The 23,943-nt window shown below is 36.1% G+C and overlaps 1 protein-coding gene across 1 annotated transcript in view; it reads left to right on the top strand.

Annotated features, from left to right (window-relative positions):
* Window positions 1-23,943, top strand: part of CNTNAP4 (contactin associated protein family member 4) — a 261,311-nt gene that overhangs the window by 140,856 nt on the left and 96,512 nt on the right. Inside the window, exon 4 of the mRNA XM_027815469.2 lies at window positions 21,304-21,451. Within this exon, the coding sequence (XP_027671270.2) occupies window positions 21,304-21,451 (148 nt within the window). The remainder of the gene's footprint in view (window positions 1-21,303; window positions 21,452-23,943) is intronic.

Below are 23,943 nucleotides of genomic sequence, written 5' to 3'. Positions count from 1 at the left end.
AGATGTGATGGAGGTCTGAAAAAATCTGGTGAATTCCTACGGATTATTGCTTTGTTAAGATCCCCCTTAGGATAAGAGTTCACACAGACCTAATGATAGATAAAACTTCACACAGACATAATAACAAACTGAGTAAGTTTTTATTATTTTTTTCAGTTCTGAGTTTCAGTTAATAATATCTTAGAATAAATAAATACAGAAATAGACACGTCTTAATAAAATCCATATTTTAAGCTGTTATATGTAGCTTAAAATAACAGCGTTATAAGAATGGTAACTTATTTTAAGAATTACATGAGGAATTGGCTTAATACCTACTAAAGTTGTGTTTCTGATGAAGTCCTATCCATCTATTGTGGTATTTTGTGCTTCTTGGAAATTATTTTTTAATATGTATTTATCCCGAGCGTTTATGAAGAATAAATTTTAAAGACATTTACTAAGCTCTGTGATATTGTTTGTAAGTATATGTAAGGTTTCTTACTTTCTGCTATAAAAAAATGAAAATATTGTTTGTAAGTATATATAATGTTTCTTACTTTCTGCTATAAAAAAATGAAATTACAAAGTATTACATTTATTAATATTTTAAATATAACATGAATGACATTTTCAGATTAAAAGTATTAGAAATCTTCTAGTCACTCTGTGTTATATGAAAATAATTTGCAATGTAGTTTATAGCTGAAGAATTATTTCCATATTTTGACATATCTAAAAATATATACATTTCATACCCTATTAAATTGTCGTGTCCTTTACCTGTACTTATTTTGACATCACTTCTGATTGCCGAAATGGTAATTTGCCAAGCAGAAGCACTCTACTTTTATAGCTAGCTTGATCCTTGATTTATTCAATGATGACAAAGGTTTTCAAGCGCAAACAATTCCTTATTTCAAAGAAAGGGTACCTGTTATGGAGATCAGACTGTATTACAGAATGAAATCAGTATTGGTTTAATCCAAAACTTGACTGTCTTAAGTTAATAATAATAATAATAATAATAATAATAATAATAATAATAATAATAATAATAATAATAATAATAATAATAATAATAATAATAATAATAATGAAATACAAACCAAAACCAAACCATAATGTAGTTGTCATAGAGTAGGAACTCAGCAATTTTTAAAATAAATTAGATATCAAAAGTTGGAAACGTAGGTTTTGGAATGATTGAGTTGACTTCTGCAGGCCCTTCCAACTGCTCTGAGTGGATCACTCACTGTCAAACAGATTGACTGAATGAAATGATGAAGTTTTCAGCTCTTTCTTTTCCCAGACTGTTCTTCCACCCCTATTATTTGTACAACACACTGGTGAATTACATTTTAATTCTTCAATAATTATATTGTATTACTATCTATAAGTTTGTTTTTAACCTTTGCACTCCTAGTACTCAATCTTTCCTACGTGTGTTGCCGAATTGTGGTCAGGAAACTTCTTGCTTGATCTTTGTCTTGATTTACTTGTTTCCAGATTTGGGGGTTCTTAGGAAATAGAAAGGAGTTTCTACTGTAGCACAAACATACTGAAATTCACTGATCAAAGGCAAGGAATAAGCTGTCCTCCACAGCAATGATAAATGATTTTTAAAACTGGTATCACTGGAGCATCCCCATGGTCACATGGCAGTAATGCTCTCCTAATTTCTTTTTGCTCAGGTAAAATAAATGTACCAAATAAACTTAATTACCTGCTGTCCTTAACAGTGAATTGTGAATTAAACTGTATGTGCTTAGTGTCAATTGTAAATGGAAAACAGTCCTCAGTAGAATTACTTTTGTCCATTGGAACCAGTATTTATAAAGTGGGTTAAGAATACGTCTACTAACACGTATCTCTGCAACTTTGTTTCCTTCATTCAGATGAGGAATAATTTTTAGATACATTTTGGTACTTGTTACATGAATCACACGATAATTTGATGAGGTTTTATTTGTTTTTTTTCTTTTAATCCTTTTTTGTTTGTTTGTTTTAAAGAACTCCTACTGGAGATTATACATATATGCACACACATACATATATGTATGCATGTATGTATGTTAAGGAGGATCCTGCTACTAGAATACAGATTTATATTTATATCTGAATTCCTTCAACTTCTCAGAGAGTTACATCTCAGTTTGATGGCATTTTAAAACCATTTCAGAATCAGTTTAACTGTTTAGATGCATTGTTTTCTTATGTATATGACACTAATTCTTAGTTCCCTTCTGCCTTGCACATAGGTTTTTCCAGATGCATGGAGTAGCTAGAATGACTGACAAACTAGAATTATCCACTTGAGACAGCTTTATTTATACCCAATCTACAGCATCAGGTGTTACAATGTAACCAAGATTCATTAGGTTGAAAGATCACAAAACGTCTAAGGCAGTAAAAATCAATGTGTCACACATTTTCCTACAGACTACTTCAGCTTTCTAAGCATCTAACAATGACCTAAAATTGCTATTAAAATTAGTTTGAAATTAGTTATCTTATGTCACAAATATATATAGCCAGAAGAGAACTGTCTTATTGTCAAGATTCTTGTAGAAGAGTTCCAAGTTCCAAAAGCAATTTCTACATTAAATAAAAAAAAAAAAAGAAAGGAAAAGTAGTAAGGTTTTTTTCAGTATTTAATTATTGCTTTTTTTTCCTACCCTACAGAAAGCCATGAGATGCTATCCATCCTGAGTTTTAGTTTAGAGAATGGGTTTAGAAGCACTTTCAGTGCACAGTGGAATGGTCCTGTTTCTCTTAGAAAATCTATACCCACATAGTCTGTTTAGAATATCTTAACTAATTAAATAAAAATCAATATCAAGACTACACTTCAGCAAAGAACAATTTAGCTGGAGGAATGTGACCACCCATGTACCTATAGCCATCTGATCACAATTTCCAGTTTTGCAATGCACAAATAGTTCTCACTGCCTTTTATATTTCAAGCTTTGTCATAAATGTTAGATATAAAAGAAATTAAATATTCTGTAAATTATGGTAATAAAAGCTAGCAGCACTTGTTGTTCAGTAGAGCTGTGTGGCTTTGATTTTGCCTCACAAACATGTTGCTGGCATGACAGCCTCCCTCTAGGGTCATCGTTTAGAGCAAGTGAAATGAGAATTTGTTGGTTCTTTCATATAAGGAAGACAATTTTTAATATAAGGAACTATACTTTATATTGATCATGCATCTTCAATGATACTTTACCCAGTAGTTAATCAATGAAAGAAAATGGCTGAATGTCCAGGAGTAAATATCTTGTACTGTGAACTTTACAGTCTATCACAAGCTCTCAGCCGTTACAAACATTGTCTCACTGGTCTTGTGTTTACTTTAAACCTTACTAATAGATGTACATATAGAGGTGTAAACAAATACTTGTTATGATTACATAATCTAAAAAGATTAGTATGACAAATTGTCAGCACTATTTCCAAGTATTTAGTCATCTTCACTGAAGAAGCAGAGCTATAGTTACTCATGTCATGTGCACTAAATTGAATTTATCACCATTTACTCCATGTAAGGTCTTATTCCTAATTATTAGAGTTGAAAACCCATGACAGACCTTTGAAATCTCAAATTAAGTGGTACATCTATCCTGTTGTAACAATGAGATGTTTATATACTTGGTATTCTTATTCTGGGCTTCTTGTGATGCATTTCTCACTTGCTGTAACACCATTAGCATGGAGCTAGATTTGGGTAATATTTGTAGTGATTCTACGGGTTATAAAGCAAATACTGAAATATCTACCTTTGAGACAGATCAACGCCAATCTAAGTTGAACTTAGTGGTATGTCATTTGACATGACTACATTCTGTATTTTTGAATTTGGGATACAGCAGTTGGGACAATTGAAGTCAACACATTATCAGCTCCTGATGCTGATGCTCCTGATTTTTTTTTCACTTAGCAAACAGAAGACAAAGTGGAATGTTCTTTAGAGAAAATGGGATTAGTCATCTGGTTTAGCTTTTCTACAGAAAGTAATATAACAGAATTATTGTCAATACTGTACTGGTACGTTAAATTCCTTCTATTTTCCATCAAATAGCTTGTTATGAAAAAAGCTGGTGCTCATCACTGATATGTCTTCAGACCACAAACCATATGACACATTTTTCCCTGTGAGCAATGGAGTTATTCAAATCTATATCTGCAAAGAAACTCTGTCATAGTCGAACAAGAGAAGGCATACCTGACCCAATATGTTTGATCTGCCCATGTGCCACAGGGTGGACAGCTCTGAACAGTAGCCACAGAGATTAAAATACTCTTTCCCTATCTCTGTTTGAAAATCTAATTTAATGATGTTTCTGCAGAGACCTTCTTCTTTATTGTCCCTTTGCCCCCACGGTGTGGGCAGCAAATTTACTCTCTATCTGTCCTTTTCATAGCTGATGGGCACAAAAATCTCAGCTATTTCTCCTTTCCCTTCCACAATTTGTATCATGTGCTGATGTTTGCAATTGTATCCTTTCTGTTCCCTGTCCATCATGTGTTCTTGATCGCTTTCACTGCATGCCATATTTGCTAGTCACTTGTATTTTTTAGGAATTTATTTATATTTAAATACACAGTACAGGAAAGTCTGAACTACCATTATTTTGCTGCTTAGGGTATCCTACTACTGGATTCTATGTCAGACACAAAATTTCTGTGTGACAAATAAGTAGAAACTTGGTATTATTCCATTCACTAGTCAAAAAATCCTGCTATGGCTTTTAGGACACATTCTCTGGGCACAAGAACATACTCTAGTAAATGCTCCTAAGTGATCTACTATTTTAACAATGCAGGTTTTGCAGATATCCTAGTTATGAGATCTCTTCGTAACATTTCTGAGGCATCAGATGCCTGCTAGACCAGTAGTATACAGTATGCCTCTAAGTGCGTTAGCCATTAAACATAGTTTGGTGTCTCATATTGTGGGTTTTCTTTGCTTCTTTTTTAAAAAGAGCAATAGATACAAATTACCCTCATTTTCTGTTTAATATTAGCCAATACTTGTGTTTGTGCTTCATTCTGTGTTTTATCCTATGTGTATCATGTAGGATGAAGATATTAAGATACTAGTGATAAGTCTATAAAGAAATATAATTGCAACTGATAGTATGAAACCTTCCAGTCTTCACTAAAGCCTGGATTGAGAATGTCTCTTTGTCATGGTTTGACCCCAGCTGGCAACTAAGCACCACACAGCCAATTGCTCACTTTCCTGACAATGGAATGGGGTGGGTGGGAGTGGGAATCAGAAGGGTACAAGTGAGAAAACTAATGGGCTGAGATAAAGGCAATTTAATAAGTACAGCAAAACCTGTACACACAAGATAAATGCCATCACTCCAAATGACTTCCCTTCCTACTTCTTCCCCCCAGCTTTTATATGCTGGGCATGATGTGACATGATGTGGGATATCCCTTTGCTCAGCTGGGGTCAGCTATCCCGGCTGTGTCTGCTCCAAATTTCTTGTTTGCTGCCTGCTTTCTGGTGGGGCAGTTCGAAGAGCCAAAAAGGCCCTGACTCTGTGTAAGCACTGCTCAGCAGTTATTAAAAGTCTCTATATTATCAATACTATTTTTAGCACAAATCCAAAACATAGACCCATACCAGCTACCATGAAGAAAATTATCCCAGCCAAAACTAGCATACTTTTCCAACTACTTTCAGACCTTTTCCCAAAATTAGAGAAATCTTTCCTTCCTTCTTTCTTTCTTTTTTTTTTTTTTTTTTCCCTTTCTTGCTTTCTTTTCTTCTCTCCCCCCTACTCCTCTGGAATAAATGAGCAGTATTCTTTGAATCTATTCTGTTAAAACAGACTACAACAAAATTACTCCTGGGAGGCCAAGTGACTTTTTTGCTAAAGTTTATACCATTTTATTCCATAGATGTCAACGTTTTCTTTAAAATTTTTTTTTCTAGCATTTTTTAATGCAAAATTCTACATCTCTTTTCTGCTGCTCTGCATTTCTATCCAGGTTACAAACAGAATCACTACAAAACCATCTCATGCTGTTACCACCTTCAATGCTGATAGAAGATCTCTTAGTAGTGCTAACAGCTCCGTGCTTTGGGTCTGATTTTGATTACAGAATTTTATTTTTATTTTGTATCCTCATTAATAGCTAAGTTCTGCATTTGTAAGTGGAATATGACTTTGTTCCATGATGGCCCTGTGTTTTGTGCTTACATTGCAAGGTGTTTTTAAGCACCATGTTTACTAAGTTGAACACTACCAAGAACACTTGTTGCCCAGTTCAGGTGTTTTATGTTGTATTCAAGAGTCCTAAGAGGCTACAACATACATGTCAAAGTTATCAATCAAATCAATGATGAAATATGAACCTTACTGAAATGCTTCCACCTGTTTGTTGTGAATGCAAAATATAAAAAATAAAACCAACTCACTTTATTAGATCAAATAAAAAGACAAAACATGACAGAAAGTAAATCATAGATTATGAGAAGTTTTCCTTAACACGATAATCCTTTCTTAATCAGAAGGAAGTTACCATAGTCTGCTGATACCTAACCTAAATTGATTTTTCGGTTTTTGTTTGTTTGGTTTTAATCCTCTAAGAAGGAAATAATAGTGTTTTCGATTTCACAGCTTCTAACTCAAGCTATGAAGATAATGAAGGTACCTTGAGATGCATGCTTTGATTTTTTCTTTGGAAGTATGAAAACTAGAAATCTATTTTATTTTGACTAAGGAATACATATAGACAACTGAAATTCTTGCATAACCAATTGACTTCAGGACCCAGTTTTTTCAACTGAACACTAAATGCTTCATAAATAGATCTAACCATGTTTTTCACCCCAAAGTGATGTAGCCTTACTGCCTACAACACAGAAGAAAGACGACTTGGTGAAAATGAAAGCCTTGCATAGACCTAGCAAACCCGTTGACAACAGAAAATCTGTTGAAAAATATTACATATTGAAATTAAATGGAGGAGAATATGATGGTGTTCATCTACTCCATTGTATTTTGTTACACAATGCAAGTGATATATTTTAACCTTTATTTTTATCTGAATAATTGTTTCAATACCTGCGTTAGTTAGGTATAGCTCTGATTTCACTTTACCTTTGGTTTCTATAAAAGTCCATTAAGTAGTCTTAATCTTTTTCAGTGCAGGTGTGTAATCACAGAATAAAATCCGTCAGCTAGAAATTTGATTAACTAGACGAGGGACAGTTAAAACATGTCATCAAGAAACTTGTTTTAGAGGGATTATCTTGCTGTCCCATCTATTTTCAGTGTAGCTACCATGAATGCTGACATTTCTTGAAAACTGAACCTCTGTTTTTGTAATACAAATATTCTTAAGAATATATATATTACACATGGTGTTAACTTTTCCTGGTCACTGATAACTACTTCTGAATGAAACCTTAATACACATTTGTTGAACATTTCTGTTAAAATTTAATATGGAATTAACCTATCTGAAATACTTAATCTCTTCAGTGAGTTTCTCTGAGTTTAATTTTATTCTACCTTTTAAAAGAGTAAAGCAAACAACATGGAAGTTGCTTGCTTTTGGAAGGTTTTCTAATAACCAGAATGGCGAGCAGTATGTAAAAAGAAAAGTTATAATTTGCCACTGATTTTCTTTTTTGGGGGTGGGAGAGAGAAATATTTGACTAGTTTAGATGTTGTAGCAACATAAGAAACCTCTCCTGTGAAGACAGGCTGAGGCAGTTGGGGTTGCTCAGCCTGGAGAAGAGAAGGCTCCAGGGAGACCTTCTAGTGGCCTTTCAATACCTCAATGGGGCCTACAAGAAACTGGAGAGGGACTTTTTATAGAGGTATGCAGTGATAGGACAAGGAGTGATAGTTTTAAACTGAAAGAAGGTAGATTTAAATTAGCTATTAGGAAGAAACTTTACCGTGAGGGTGTTGAAGCGCTGGAAAGTTGCATAGAGGACTTACAGATGTCCCATCCCTTGAAGTCTTTAAGACCAGGTTGGATGGGGCTTTGAGCAACCTGGTTTGGTGGAAGGTGTCCCTAACCATGGCAGGAAGGTTGGAACTAGATGATCTTTAAGGTCCCTTCCAACCCAAACCATTCCATGATTCTATGATGAACATCATGTTAACTTAGCGTGTTATATGCTGATGTAAGTTCATAATTATGATTTATGGAAGAGTTCACATGTAGGCATTTCTTTACAGTTAGAAGTGGTGAGACTTTTTATATGAAAAGCCACAGAAGTAAATTCAGTAGGAAGCCTTTTTATTGAACTCTTTTATTGTCTATGACCCTCAGGATATAACAGCTAGAAAGTATTTGCTCTGCCATTTCTATGTTGCATAGTTAATAAGGTTTCCTTCTTTTCTTTCTGGTCATTTAATTTCATTTCAGAGCAAAGTGTGAAATTGTATGCAAATGAATGTTATAGTGTAATATTTGACAGGTTTTTTATATTGCTTTGAGCAAACAGGATTCCCATGTACTATTTTGACATTTCAATACATGCACTGCTGTTGCATCATAGCTATTGTAGTTATAAGTTTCCTGCGGGTTTTTTTCTTTCTTTCCCTCCCTGCCCCGTCTGTGCTATGCTATGTGCTGTAGAAGTGTAATCCCGATTTCTACATAAATTTAATATAATGACAAATATACCATTCCCCATTACTTTTAATGTAATATATGTGGTATATATTTACAGGTAAATATATGTGGTATATATTTACAGGTAAATATGTGGAATAAGCAGGTTAAATAGTTTAGTGCTTTTTGAAAACATTTAATAACTTCTATGAAGCTTTTTATATCTAAGTGTGTAAACATATATGATTTGACATCCAACATTAAATACCATTAATAAAAACATTTTTTCACCCAGCACAGTAGTGTTCAAACTGCTTTGAAAGTAGAATGACAATTATACTGTAGAACAGATTAAAAATTCAATACATTCATATTTTACAGATTGTTTCAAAAGAATCTATTAAAAAAAAAAAAGTGAAAATAAATTGTCATTATATTTCCATTAAAAACTACTCTGGTTGTTACTCTTGGAGATAATCACAATTCTCTTTAGAATGTCAGAATGCAAATTCATGGATTACAGTTCCAAATTAAAAAAAAAAATATTCATTTCAGATAAAGAATTAGCTAATATTTGAAAGTCATTAAGAATAAAGATTGTTTAGAATTCCAGTAATACTATTATGAAAAACGTTCACATTTTCAATTTTCATGTAAAATCTGTGAGGTACATGTGCTTAGGTATTAATAAATAAAGCATAGTAGCTTCATAATTACATATTGGGAATTAATAAAGACGAGTTATAATAATTTTTAAAGGGAGGATTAACAAGCCTGTGTTGTGCCCAGTTGTGTTAATACAAGGGCTCCCTCCAATGGCGACAAGTTACTTCACATACAATTTGTCGCTATATATGGATAATAAGAAGTAAGGTAAATGGAAGAATTTCAAGAAGCAGTTGTCTCTGGTGGTTTACAGTCAGAAATTTTTAATGCATACATTAGTTCCTACGCCATGACACCTAGGCAATGAAGTAATTTTTCATTTCAGATCTGTTGAACATGAAAACAAGAAAGAAAGAAGACATTATTTTTATTGACCTTATTTCCAGAGGGACATGGCTAGCTGATGATAGACATCTGCTGACTAGCAATAGGCATTCAAGGGCCTGAGACTCATACCATATCTACAAACACATGAAATGTTTTTAATGAAATAAGGTATCCAACTGCTACTGCTGAGGAGAAAAAAAGAAGGCAAAAACCCCATAAACTTCTGTTACTAGCTTATTTTTAAATACTAAAATCTTCCTTTTCTGTATTAATATGAAAGCAAACTGTTTCAAATTTTGTCTCTTGAAAAGAAAAAACAAACCAAAACCATACAACACAACAGAAGACAGAAAGAACCTCTAGTACTGGCTCCATTCACAAATGTCAGCTGTTACCTTTCATAAGTCACAACATCACAGACTGGTTGGGGTTGGAAGGGTGCTCTGGAGATCATCCAGTCCAACCTCCCTGCTAAAGCAGATTCTCCTAGAGCAGGCTGTACAGGATCACTTCTAGGTGGCTTTTGAATGTCTCCAAGAAGGAGACTCCACTGCCTCTCTGGGCAGCCTGTTCCAGTGCTCTGCCACCCTCAAAGTATACAAGCTTTTCATCACGGTCACACAGAACTTCCTGTATTACAGTTTATGACTGTTGCCCTTTGTCCTGTCACTGAGCACTAATGAAAAGAGCTTGGCCCCACCCTCTACACATTTGTCCTGAAGATATCTGTAGACTTTAAGATTTTCTGTAGATAAGATCCCCTCTTAGTCTTCTCCAGGCAACACAGACCCAGCTCTCCCAGCCTTCTCTCATAAGAGAGATACTCCAGTCCCCTCATCATCTTCATAGCCATCCGCTGGCCCGTCTTCAGTAGTTCCCTCTCTCTCTTGAACTGGGGAGCCCAGAACTAGACACAGCACTCCAGATACAGCCTCACCAGGGAAGAGTAGAAGGGCAGGCAGGGGGATCACCTCCCTCAACCTGCTGGCCACGGTCCTCCTAATGCATTCCATGATTCCCATTGGCCTTCTTGCACACAAGGGCACACTGCTGGCTCATGGGCAACTTGCTGTCTTCCAGAACAAACTGGTCCTTCTCCACAGAGCTGCCTTCCAGCCTGTACTGGTGCATGGGGTTATTCCTCCCCAGGTGCAGGGCGCTACACCTGCCTTTGTTGAACTTCATTAGGTTCCTTCATGCCCAACTCTCCAGCCTATGCAGGTCTTGTTGAATGGTGTTGCAGCCTTCGGGGTATCAGCCGCTCCTCCCAGTTTTGTATCATCAGGAAACTTGCTGAGGGTACGCTCTGCCCCTCTATCCAGGTCACTGATGAATAAGCTGAGCAAGACTGGACCCAGTGCTGATCCCTGGGGAGTACCACTAGCTACAGTCCTACAGCTAAACTCTACACCACTGGTCACAGCCCTCTGATCTCTGCCATCCAGCCAGTTCTGAATCCACCTCACTGCCCACTCATCTAACCCACACTGCCTGAGCTTACCTAGGAGGGTGTTATGGGAGACAGGGTCACAAGCCTTGCTGACGTCAAAGTCGACAACATCCACCACTCTCCCCTTGTCTACCCAGCCAGTTATTCCATCATAGAAGCCTATCAGGTTGGTCAGGCATGCTTTCCCCTTGGTGAATCCACTCTGATTACTCCCGAATCACCTTCTTTTCCTCCCCATGCTTTGAGATGATTTCCAGGATGAGCTGTTCCATCACCTTTCCAGGGATGGGGGTGAGGCTCACCAGTTTGTACTTTCCTGGGTCCTGCTTCTTGCCCTTTTTGAAGGCTGGAGGGACGCTGGCTTTCCTTCAGTCCTCAGGCACCTCTCCTGTCCTCCATGACCTTTCAGAGGTGATGGAGAGTGGCTTGGCAATAACGTCTGCCAGCTTTCTCAGCACTCAGGGGTGCATCCCATCAGGGCCCATGGATTTGTGGGTGTCATGTTTGTTTGTTTAAGTGATCTCTAACGCGATCTTCCTCAATCAAGGGAAAGTCCTCCTTTCTTCAGACTTTATCTCTTGCCTCCAGGGTCTGGGAAACCTGAGGACCAGCCTTGACAGTAGAGACTGGACGCAAGAAGACATTCAGTAACGCTGCTGTCTCTGTGTCCTTCGTCACTAGGGCACCCACCTCATTCAGCAGTGGGCCCACATTTTCCCTAGTCATGCTTTTCCTGTTGATGTACTTGAAGAAGACCTTCTTGCTGTCCTTGACATCCCTGGCCAGATTGAATTCCAAGTGGATTTCAGCTTTCTTTGTTGTATTATGGTATGTTCTGACAACATTCCTGTACTCTTCCCAGATTCCCTGGTAATTGCAGTCTCATCCTCCGCCTCCTATTTCTGGAGCTGTTCTTTTATGTAGAGGCATTCTGATCAAATAGTGAAAAGAAAAAAAGAGAGAAAGAAGCATGACATAATAACCCAATGAATAACACAGTCACCCAATGTCAGGAAATACCGGAAAGAGATAGGTTGAATGAATATTTTTTTACCCCAGTATCCTGTCTCTGACACTGATGGAAAACTTTAAGAACAGCATGGGATTTAGTGAGTGCTTACGCCATATGGTTTCCCAAACAGTTGTGATTCATGTCTTACTGCTTCTCAGGGAGAAAAATTGGTGAAGATGATATAAGTGGTGCAAAACTGTACCGCCATCACCAACAGCACATACCAGAAAATCCAAATTATTTAGCTTTAAGATCAGGATCAAACCAAGAAGTCTGAAGAGGAAAGATGAGCCCAGCATTTTTACAGAAGAAAACCAAATATTTAGGGAAATGAATCAGAATGGAGAAGACAGGAATAAAAAGGGAATATTTCATGTGATCAAACATCAACTTTATATTCAAAGAGTATCAAAAGGAATGTAAATCTCTGAGGGGTGGTCTGTGTGTCAAATTCTTGGCATGCTCCCTTGCATTGCATTGGAGATGTTAACACTGTTAGTCCCAACGGTACAAAAGAGGTGGGGTGGTCCTGGAAGTCTGAGCCTTACAAAAATTCCACTGGAATTTCAGTCTGATGTCTGTTATGAAATCTGTTTTTTTGCCTTCCACTACCTGGCTCAAAAAATGTCCACACAAAACCTCTATTTTATAATGTGAAACTAAATATTACAGAATCACAAAATAATTGAGGTTGAAAAGGACCTTTGGATGCCATCTGTTCTAACACCACTGATTAAGCAGGGTCACCTACAGCCAGTTGCCCAGGAACATGTCCAGAGGGCTTTTGAAGATCTTCAAGAATGGAGACTCCACAATCTGTTAAAGCAATCTGTTCAAGGTCTTTGGAACAAAATTATTTCTTTACATTAAAAGGTTTTCCTTATGTTCAGACAGAACTTCTGTGTTTGAGTTTGTGCCCAAGGCCTCTTGTCCTGTCATAGGACATTACTAGAAAGACCCTACCTCCATCTTCTTTATGTCCTTCTTTCAAATATTTATCTATGTTGATAGTATCCCCCTTGATCCTCCTCTTTTCTATGCTCAACAGCTCTCTCAACCTTTCATCCTATGGGTGATGCTCCAGTCCATCATCTTTGTGACCCTTTCCTGGACTCTTTCCAGTATGTCCCTTTCTCTTTTGTACTCAGAGGGCCACAACTGAACACAGCAGTCCAGCTGTGGCCTCACCAGTGTTGAATAAATGGGAATGACCACCTTGCACCACCTACTGGCAATACTTTGTCTAAGTCAGCTCAAGATACCATTAGATTTCTTTGCAGTAATGACACATCGCTGGCTCATGTTTAATTTGGTGACTTTACGCTTTGACAAGTACAAGTTCATGAAGCCAATGGGATACACCCAAAGGTACTGAGGGAGCTGAAGGAAGTGTTTAACAAGCAACTTGCAGTCATTTATGAGCAGTCCTGGCAAACCAGGGAGTCCCAGTTGACTGGAAGTTAGCAAATGTGATGTCCATCTACAAGAAGGGCCAGAAGGAGGATCCGGAGAACTACAGGCCCATCAATCTGACCTCAGTGCCAGGGAAGGTTATGGAGCAGATCATCTTAAGTGCCACAACTTGGTAAGTGCAGGACAACCAGGTGATCAGGCCTAGTCAGCATGGGTTGCTGAAAGGCAGGTCCTGCTTGATTAACATGTTCTCCTTCTGTGACAAAGTGACTTAATGGATGAGGGAAGGCTGAGGGTGTTGTCTGCCTGGACCTTAGTAAAGCCTTTGACAGCATCTCCCACAGTATTCTCCTGGAGAAACTGGCTGCCTATGGCTTGGACTGGTGTACTCTTCATTGAGCAAAAAACTGGCTGGATGGCCAAACTCAAAGTGTGGTGGTGAATGAAGTTAAATCCAGCTGGCGGCCGGTCACAAGTGGTGTTCCCCAGAGTTCAGTACCGGGGAAAGTCCTGTTTAACATCTTTGTCAGTGATCTGGATGAGGGGATCACGTGCATCCTCAATAAGTTTGCCAACAACACCAAGCTGGATGGGGATGTTGGTCTGCTTGAGGGCAGGAAGGTTCTGCAGAAGGGATCTGGACAGGCTGGATCAATGGGCTGAGGCCACTTGTAGGAGGTTCAACAAGGCTCAGTGCCAGGTCCTGCACTTGGGTCACAACAACCCCATGCAACACTACAGGCCTGGGGAAGTGTGGCTGGAAAACTGCCTGACAGAAAAGGACCTGGGGGTGTTGGTCAACAGTTGGCTGAATATGAGCCACCAGTGTGCCCAGGTGTCCCAGGATCCCAACAGCAGCCTGACTTGTATGAGAAAATGGTGTGGCCAGCAGGACTAGGGAAGTGGTTGTCCCTCTGTACTTGGCAATGGTGAGGCTGCATCTCAAACACTGTGTTCAGTTTTGGGCCTCTCTCTTCAAGAGGGATGTACTGGTGCTGGAGCATGTCCAGAGAAGGGCAATGAAGCTGGTGAAGTCTCTGGAGCACAAATCTTATGAGGAGCAGCTGAGTGAACTGGGGTTGTTTAGTCTGGAGAAGAGGAGACTCAGGGGGATCTTATCACTCCCTACAGCTAACTGAAAATAGGTTGTAGGCAGGTGAGAGTAGGTCTCCTTTCCCAGGTGAGCAATAGGACAATAGGAAATGGCCTCATGTAACTCCATGAGAGATTTAAATTGGAATTTAGGAAAAAAATTCTTCACTTAAGGGGTGGTCAGGCATTGAAACAGGCTGCCCAGGGAGGTGGTGGTATCACCATACCTAGAGGTGTTTAAAAAACATATAGATGCAGTGCTTAGGGACATGGTTTAATGGTGGATTTGGAAGTGTTAGGTTAACAGTTGGACTCAATGATCTGAAAGGTCTTTTCCAACCTAAATGCTTCTGTGATTCCCTGTGATGAAAATCATGAGGTTCCTGTTCATCCTTTTCTCCAGCCTGTTGAGGATGGCAGACCAACACTCTGGTGTATTAGGCATTCCTCCAAGATTTTATGTCATCAGGAAACTTGGAGAGTGCACTCTACCCCATCATCCAGATCATTAAAGAAGATGTTAAACAGGACTGGATGCAATATTGACCTATGGTGTACAGTGCTCATTAGAGATCTCCACATAGATTTTGTGCCACTGGTCACCATGCTCTGGGCCCAACTGTTCAGCCAGTTTTTGAACACAATAGAATTAAAGTCACCAGTGGAGTCTATGCTTTCAGTACCCTTGTGCAAAATAGAGAAGTGTTTCTTTTGCATCTGGTTAAAGTAACTAGCAACTTTTATAGCCAAAGTAATAGAAAACTGTCTAACAAACCCATATTTATTCTTTCATATATTCTGTTTAGGCATTCAGTTCTGCCTTGAGGCTTGATGCATCACTGTCAGGAAAAGTGATGAAGTAAAAAAAGTCTGTCAAAAAGTCAGAGATGAGAAATTTTCTATAAGAAGAATGGCACTAACAGCAGTATGCAACCTGTCCATCTGATTGCTGGGTCATTTTACTACAGTGCAATATGCATTTTCAAAATTATTTGGATAATATTATTTCAATATTAATGGGTTCCTTATAATTAACATTAATAGATTTGGTTTACAAAGCACAGAAATTAGATTGTTGACAGGAGACATAGCACAGAGAGTCTACTAAGATGTTTTCTCCTGAGAAAAAATAGTTTCTGAATTTCACCTTTTACTTATATTAAAGATTATGGTATTCACCTTTTAATAAAAATTACAGGGACAACACTCAATCTGATTTCACACTACCACTGCCAAAGAGGAAATTGCTGTGATTTAAGCCTAGGAGGTGAGAGGTACAGTTTTACATAGAAGTCTGACTAGCTATTTCACAGTGTGCTGAACATTTAACCTGCTTTTTTCTATATTTTCCTGAGAACTGGTGATAAAGACAACTTTTTTCAAGTGTTTTGACATTCATAGAGGTCTCATTAATTTTCGTAGTTTTCTCACTTCTTTCTGTTCTCTAAAATGTATTTGCAAAAACTTTTAGTTCAGGTTGTTTCAAGACCATGTATCTGCTTTTTAGTTAGTATTATAAGTGAAACACAGATTTACTACTTATATATATCTCAGTACCCAAGTGACTTTTAAGGAAGATGTTGTCAGCAAACAGTGCAGAAGGAGAATGAAAAATAATATGGCACAAAATACAATCCATTTATTGGTTGAATTTATGTCATGGATTGCTGATTCCATTACTTTGTTTGAAGTTTAAATAATTTGGCATAATTTGGCTTTGATGTTTAGCTGTCCTTTAGCACTTTTAGATGCAAGATAGATGTAGTTTACAACTCTTTGGGGAAAAATTCATTTCAAACATTCTTAAAAAGAAGAAACTGCAAAAAGAACAAACTATCTTTACAAATTTCTAGATCAATTAAGTGTCGTTGATGTATTACAGAGGAATTCCACTGGTCATGGCAATCTTCTTGCTGACCATTTCAATTGTATGATATATTTCTTATATCTTCCACTGCCTGTTGTCTCTTCTTGAATTTTAGGAATTTTTTGGTGTTTAAAAGCTGAAAAACATCCAGAATGCATCTATCATGCTACAATTTGACATTATTACAAACAAAGAAATTCAGAAGCATGAATAGGTAAATGACGTCATCATGTAACAGAACATGGCTATGAGCTAGGTAAGATAAACACGAGCATAAGGAGCCTGAGTTTTAAATTTAAGAAGAAATATCAGTAGACAGCGAAGAGTATTAGGTCACAGACATACTGGACAACCAACCAGTTTATGCACTAAAGGATTCTGCCTAATGTGCTGCCATAAACAGTAAGAGATACTATAGGTGGGAACTGATACCTTGTGCTGGAGTGTTTCCAGAGAATTCTCTTGGATACTGAGTAATTGAACTAACTAGCTATATATAGTAGATAGGGTCCTGTTTCTTCAAAAGATATCCACTGTCTTCCTGCTTTCCATCATAGTACATAAGAAATTTCACTTTGAGGTGTTCTATAATGAGTAGAGATGCAGTTTAGTAACTTCTTGTGAAGGGAAGCTATTTAAGAAAAGTATGTATAATGTAATCTTTAATTAACTAAACTCCCTTTCTACGTTTCTAGCTCATCATGTATTAAACTATTAGTAAGGCAGTTGAAAAATAAATAGTTTTTTGAAACATTCTGAAGAGCATTCAATAGTGCATTTTTGCCATCTGTAATTTTAATAACACTCAGACATAGCTAGTAAATAAATGACAGATTTGTATTCCTTTTGGTAATTGAAATAACTTTACATAAGAAAAAAAAACAGTAGTATTTTTAGTGCTAAAATTTGTAATATTCCGATTCTGAACTCCTGATCTAAAGGTAAAATAAATTGTACTTTAATGGCAAATGTTACAACACAATGAATTAAGAGATATCTAAAATATAATGTTGAATGGTATTCCTTAAATTATACTTAATGGACTGCAAAAAGTCTAAGTGAAAAATATAATTATAGATGAACTAGTCTTTGAAGTCTCTTCTTTCAGAGTATTTTTCAAAATTATTTTTATTTTTTTGTTTTTCATATTACATTGTGTTTAAATGGAATTTTGCTTTGTGAATCACACTGCTCAGTTTATAATATTAAATGATGAAATCAGAACGCCACAAACATTTGGAATCTTTTAGGCAAGCACATTAGAAATATCTAAATAATAATAATAATAAATAATAATAATAATAATAATTAATAATAATAATAATAATTAATAATAATAATAATAATAATAATAATAATAATAATAATAATAATAATAATAATAATAATAATAATAATAAAAACTAACAAACAAAACCAAAAAAGCAAAAAAGGCCAAATTCCATTGTAACTAAGATGACTGAGGGAATCACTGAATGAAAGGGCAAATATAGTATCTTTACATGACATCAATATATTTGACACTAATTAGTCATGGTTGCAGCATAGCAGTGATTTTAAGATCCTTCCACTGTTTTGCTTGGAAATCGTACTATCACCATAGCTGGTCAAATATTTTTCTTTTGACCATAGTTTTGGTCAAATGACATGCACAATATGAAAATGATGTAAATATGCCAGAACTTCCCAGATGGAGCATGCTCCTGTGGAAACAGCAGATGTTACAAGCGGTGGACATTGACTGGAACAAGAATATATGATGGGTTTCTAGCCTTTTTTTAAAAAAAAAATATTTTTCCCTATCTCATCTATATTAATCATGTTGTCATTAACAGACTCAATCATTCTTTACAAAAGAGGTTATGATCAGTCCAATCTGTGAATTTGTAAATTTATGAACCACTGTGTGGTTTTGTCATTTTAAGATTACTTTAGCATATGTCAACTGAATCTTCAAACAATTCAGAGACAAGACCTGCTGAAAAATGCAGTGAGAAATTTACCTCACAGAGCTCCTCACTAAGGTGCCACTGATAATATTTTATAACCAACAGATGTGTCAGTTTTTGCATAAATCATTGATTATAACCAGTAAAGCCCTAACAATCTTTGTTCATTTTTTTCTATGCAACCATTTTCTCCTAGTGATAATTCTAAGATGAAGATTAAGTAAAGGAGACAGTTGTCTGGTACAGGGTTTTCTGGCCAGAATGAAGGAATTTCACACTCATTTTTTCACTTTAACCGAAGAGTTCACACCTGCTGACTTTCAGGACCAGCTTCAAAAGACTATCAATAACTTCCCACATGGTAATAGGGTGAGAAGCAAGAGTCTTAATATTTGGATTCTTGTGCAGTGAATATTTCATATTATACTGTGTGCTAGGTTAACTTGAATAGACATTTCTTTTGTTACTGAGAAGTGAATAGTTAAACTACTATATGAATTTGGATATAGCTTAGAAATTACGGAAGAATATAGTGTATTTTAAACTCCCTTAGTTCTCAGAAGACCTTATAGGTTAATTATGCAGCATTATGAGAGTAGTTTGATGCTCTAAGATGAATAAACTGCCAGTAGCCTTCTGAGATTTCTATTCCCTTCGTGACAACCCCTGACACTAATACTAACTGTAGTTTTGGCATGCGTCATAAGCAAAGACTTGTACAGGTGGTTTGGCTTGAGAGTATTTCCAAAGTGCAACCATCATCATGCAACAACAGCAACTATTCTATATGAACAGCTCTTAGTTATTTCACACTGATTTTGCCAACTTCTTTTGCTGATTTTGATAGTACAATTGATAAAATACATGCATGAAACTCAGACCTTCCTTGTGGTACATTAGTTCCTAACTGCTAAACTTCCTCTTCCTACAAAAACATCCAGGTTGGAGTCCTGTTCCAGTTCCTTTCATTAAACATTAAATGAGAATTTGCATTTAAGTATACTTATTTAATATGAAGCAATATTTGTAATAAAAATAATATTTCTTAAAATGGGTACACAATACATGTAAAAACATTGTGGATATTTTTTAGTCCTATAGTATGTTTTGCAGTGTATATATAGTAGATTATACAGTAAAAGTTACATTCATAAATAAGCTTAATCTGTTCTAGATGGTCTAATGTATGGCCTCCTATACACAGTCCATGTCTTACTGTCTCACACAGCTTTATCTATGGGACTTTTTGTCCCTGGAGGAGGAAGTTTTGACCATGGTACTGGTGTTATCCCTGTCTAAAAATATATTAGCTTTCGAGATAAAGGATGGAGAGGGAAACAAAGAACTTCCTTTTTACCTTATCTCGTTGTAAGCTTACCTTCACAATCATTCTGAGCTTGGTGTTGCCCTTCTATACACAGAACTTAATTTTACTAATACAGTCAGGTGCCCATGTCTGATTTCTAATGACATAATGAACTAAATAATTATGTCTTCAAAGCATCAAATAGGTTAAAATAGCTTAAGGTAAAGAAACTACAGGGTTAGAAACTGAGTAGGAGGGTTAAAACAAGTTTGAGGGCACTTTTCCTTCGTGGAGGAAAATAGGCCATGAAGAGCTCTCTGCTTAGACTTCTATGCTCCTAAGTGCCTGTACTGGTTTTGACTACTACTGGTTAAGGCTGAACTGAAACATAGCATTTCTGTATTTCAAAAACTATATACTTTGAGAAAGATGGTATGCATTCATGTTATTAAAAAGCAGTATAATATAGTATCTCTAAGAGTATCAATGATGTCTTAGTTAATAACAGCTAAAAATATTTATTTCTAAACTGAGCCTTCTGAACAGTTTAAAGAGTAGTCTGAATTACTTTTACATTGTTACTGAAGTAAAAAAATCCCTAATTTTAAATGAAGAACACATGGCTTAAGTATACCCTGCAGTAAACTATCAAGTAATATGCATTCTGTACTGAAAACTTAACAACATAACACTTTCATAAGGCGGCTGCCCTCCAAAAATTATTTTGGAAAAAAATTAAATCTTAATTGAACACTTCATTTGCTCACAGTACTTAAACTTCTGCAGCCTGAGCTCTGGTTCTATCAACAAAATCATTGGCACTTTAATTGGCAGCTGTATTTGCTACAGACTGCAAATAAGGATTTGAAAGGGACAAGAGGTCTGGAAAGGCCTCACCTTGCAAATAGTAGCTCTTCTTCAGTGTCTATTTAACGTGTTTCCACCTTCACCCACTGTAACAGTGAAATTATAAAGCACGAAGCTGAAGGTGGTGTGGATATTCAGAGCCAGTAACTCTTGTTGCTTATTTCTAGCTTAATAGGTTATCTGTAATGAGCCTATTCACTAGATGTGTCCGCCCCTAAATGGTGAAAATTAGATGTGTTTTTTTCATCACTTTTAATTCAGAACACTGAATTAAAAACCTTTCATAATACTTTGGATTATTTCATTGGAAACTAAAGTCTTTCAATACTGTGGTCTGTCAGTATAAGAACTTTTTGGATTCAGCGTATTACACATCTAAAACACAGGTCTGCAATAAAATTTTAACCTTTCAGTAAGAGGAAATCATAGAGCTCATTCTGTTGTCTTACAAAAACACATTAGATGGTACAATACACTGAAATGCCAGGATATTCTGCAAATTTTGTGAAAGGAATGTTTGGGTTTGAAATCTAACAAATTTTAGAAGGTGTGAGAGTTATCAGCGAGTGTGGTATCTGTGCTAAATGCATAAATGACTTAACACTTGATCCAGAAGAATAACCAAGATTGATTCAACAGTTGCTCCTACGGAACCCACTAACAAATACATTTTATTCCTGTGCTTGACTTTTTGCTAGAGGAGCATATAAAATGAAAAGTTCGGCAATGCTTCCATATATTTCTGTATTCAATACCGATGTGGCTGTGTTCATTTTCTTTTAGGCCTTTTCTGGAAACACAAATGCAGACAGTGTCGTATACTATAAGCTTCAGCATTCCATTAAAGCAAGACTCCTCCGTTTTGTGCCTTTGGACTGGAATCCTAATGGCAGAATTGGAATGCGCATTGAAGTATATGGATGCACATACAGTAAGTATTTTTGCTGAATCAGATAAATGCAATGACTATTCATCATTTTCTTTTGCTACCTAGATTACACTGGAAAGTAGATTTCTAAGCTTAAATTTAAGCTTGGATAACACAAATTCAATAAGTATATGTGCAAACTTCACTATTTCTGCAACATATAACAATATTTGATGTTTATTTTCCATTTCTTTCTGTGTTGGAATAAATGGTGAGGACATAATCCAGTAACAGATTTAATGCATTTTTTTTTTATTTTACAGTCTTAAAAACTGCATATTATCATGGTATACTTTCTGCCTGAAGGGAAAGATGTGGAAATGTTTACAATATTGAATATATATGGTCTTGGTCCTAAGCCAAAAATACAAGTAGATAGACCTTCAAATAAACAATTGAAGGATACTTCAAAGCTGTTATATATTTAAGGGGTACTTTTAGAATCTTTTTGTATCATTAATAGAACATTAATAATAGATACATGCATTTGGAAGACAAATGCAAAAGTGTTATGGTTGTATTGATCTGCTGGACAATGTAAATCTTCATGTTGTCTTCTTGTTACTATACTTCACCCTTGAACTTTTTAAAAATATATTCCTTTTAGCACATTGTTTACTACTTTTTATTCTCCACATCCTCTCTCCATGAAGGAAACAGACTTTAAGCAAATTCTTTAATTGCTTATTTTAAGTGCTTTCATCTGGGTTTTTTTGTAGGATTTTTTTTTTTTTCAACTTCTATTCTTAAGTCATGCTTTACATTGCTGATCACTTCATTTCTGTTTCCATTCATTAGTATCTGAGTTCAAACTAAACATCAGTAAAACACATCTTTAGACTCTCTGCCTTAAACTTGGCTTTGTAAAATGAGTAAAAGACCATTAACTAAAGATACCGAAAATTTCAGCCTGGCTGCAGGAGATTATGTCACCTCAGAAATTAGGTAAACTGCCCCATCCCAGACAACAGACAGCTCATGCCAGGAGAAGGGTGCGAGAACCTAAGAACACATGGAATTCCTCAGTGTCATGTGCCTGGAGACTGGGAACAGTCTTCGTAGAACAGTCTAATGATACTGTTATAATTGAGAAATATGACTATGATTCACCATACCCTCCACTGTTTTAAGTACCAGGACTACTAAAAATGGAGGATGAACAGACGACTTTATCATCCCCAGCTGAAAGCTCACTGGAGTGTCCCATTTGAAACCCTACCACTATGATACTTGATGAGAGTACATTCTTTCCTGTCTCTAAGCTACACTGAATGTCAATCATCAGGTTTACTTCTTCGCAGTCCTTGCATTTGACAATGTTTAAATCCTTGCTCAAAGTCTTGTTCCCAAACATTCTCAAATTGAATAGCTTTCTTTTGAACATGCCTAAATTCTAGATTTTAAATATCTATATTTACTACTGTAATTTTCTGTATCACACCTCACAAGAGATATTATGGCTGTCTTCTGGATATCTCTATTGTCATGTTGCCAATGGAAAATATACAAACTAAAGGACTTATAGAGGACAGTGTGCATATGACTGAAGTAATAAAACATACAGAATAAGTGGTTACACAGTAAAAATATTTTGTGTGTGGTCGGTAACTACTTTTGAGGAAGAACATGTATTTTTCTGTATTTTACTTATTTGGTACAGGATCAATCCTATAGGTGGCTTATGGAACTAAATCAATTAAAACTATCTTCTAAGATTAAGCTAAATTTAAATGGAATATTTACTTCATCTACTATCCACTGTAATGCAGCACATGAAGAATGTGATAGTGTTAAAAAGATGGGAACTTTTTGTAAAATGGTTAAGATTTTTTCTGTATTAATGGTGTTATCAGTTCTTGAAATGCTTATTTTTTCTATGTATAAATGCTTTAATTCCAAATGAATGTCAGACTTCTTGTCATCTTTTTATTTACTTTGAACATCTAGAACTACCATGTGTATTAATTTAATTCAGTGGTTGCTGTGGAAGACAAACCAGGCGATTACAGTCTTATAGTTCTAAAATGTATTTAATAATTTAAAAGTTGAATTCCTTTGCTCCAGTCTTTCCCTCCATTTATCAGGCACATGCAGGGCATGTAGTTATTGTTACAGTAATTATGCCTGGCTCTTTCTGAATTGCTATGCACTTTTCCAGGCGGGACCAGAAAATTAAATTTAAAAAACAAAACAACAACAAAAAAAAACAAACCCAAAAAACCCAACCAACAAAACCCCAGAAATATCAATGATGTTTACTTTAACTTTGGTTCATAGTTTCCAGATTTCCTGTTTCTCATTCTTCCCCTCAGAGAGATCTCAGTGGGTCTTATATTGTAAGAGTAAGCAACTCTCTTTCCATTTACAGCTGAATATGTGGTCCGTATTCAAGTGTAAATGTAGTAATTTCTTCCTTCAGCCTCATCTGTTGCAAATTACATAAATAAAACAGCAACAATATAAAGTTGATCTTAGTATTCCATAAAGTGATACTG

Source organism: Falco cherrug, chromosome Z, assembly GCF_023634085.1.
Source record: "Falco cherrug isolate bFalChe1 chromosome Z, bFalChe1.pri, whole genome shotgun sequence".
NCBI classification, from domain to species: domain Eukaryota; kingdom Metazoa; phylum Chordata; class Aves; order Falconiformes; family Falconidae; genus Falco; species Falco cherrug.
Note: the sequence above shows the minus strand (reverse complement) of the source record. Positions and strands in the feature narration are given on the sequence as shown.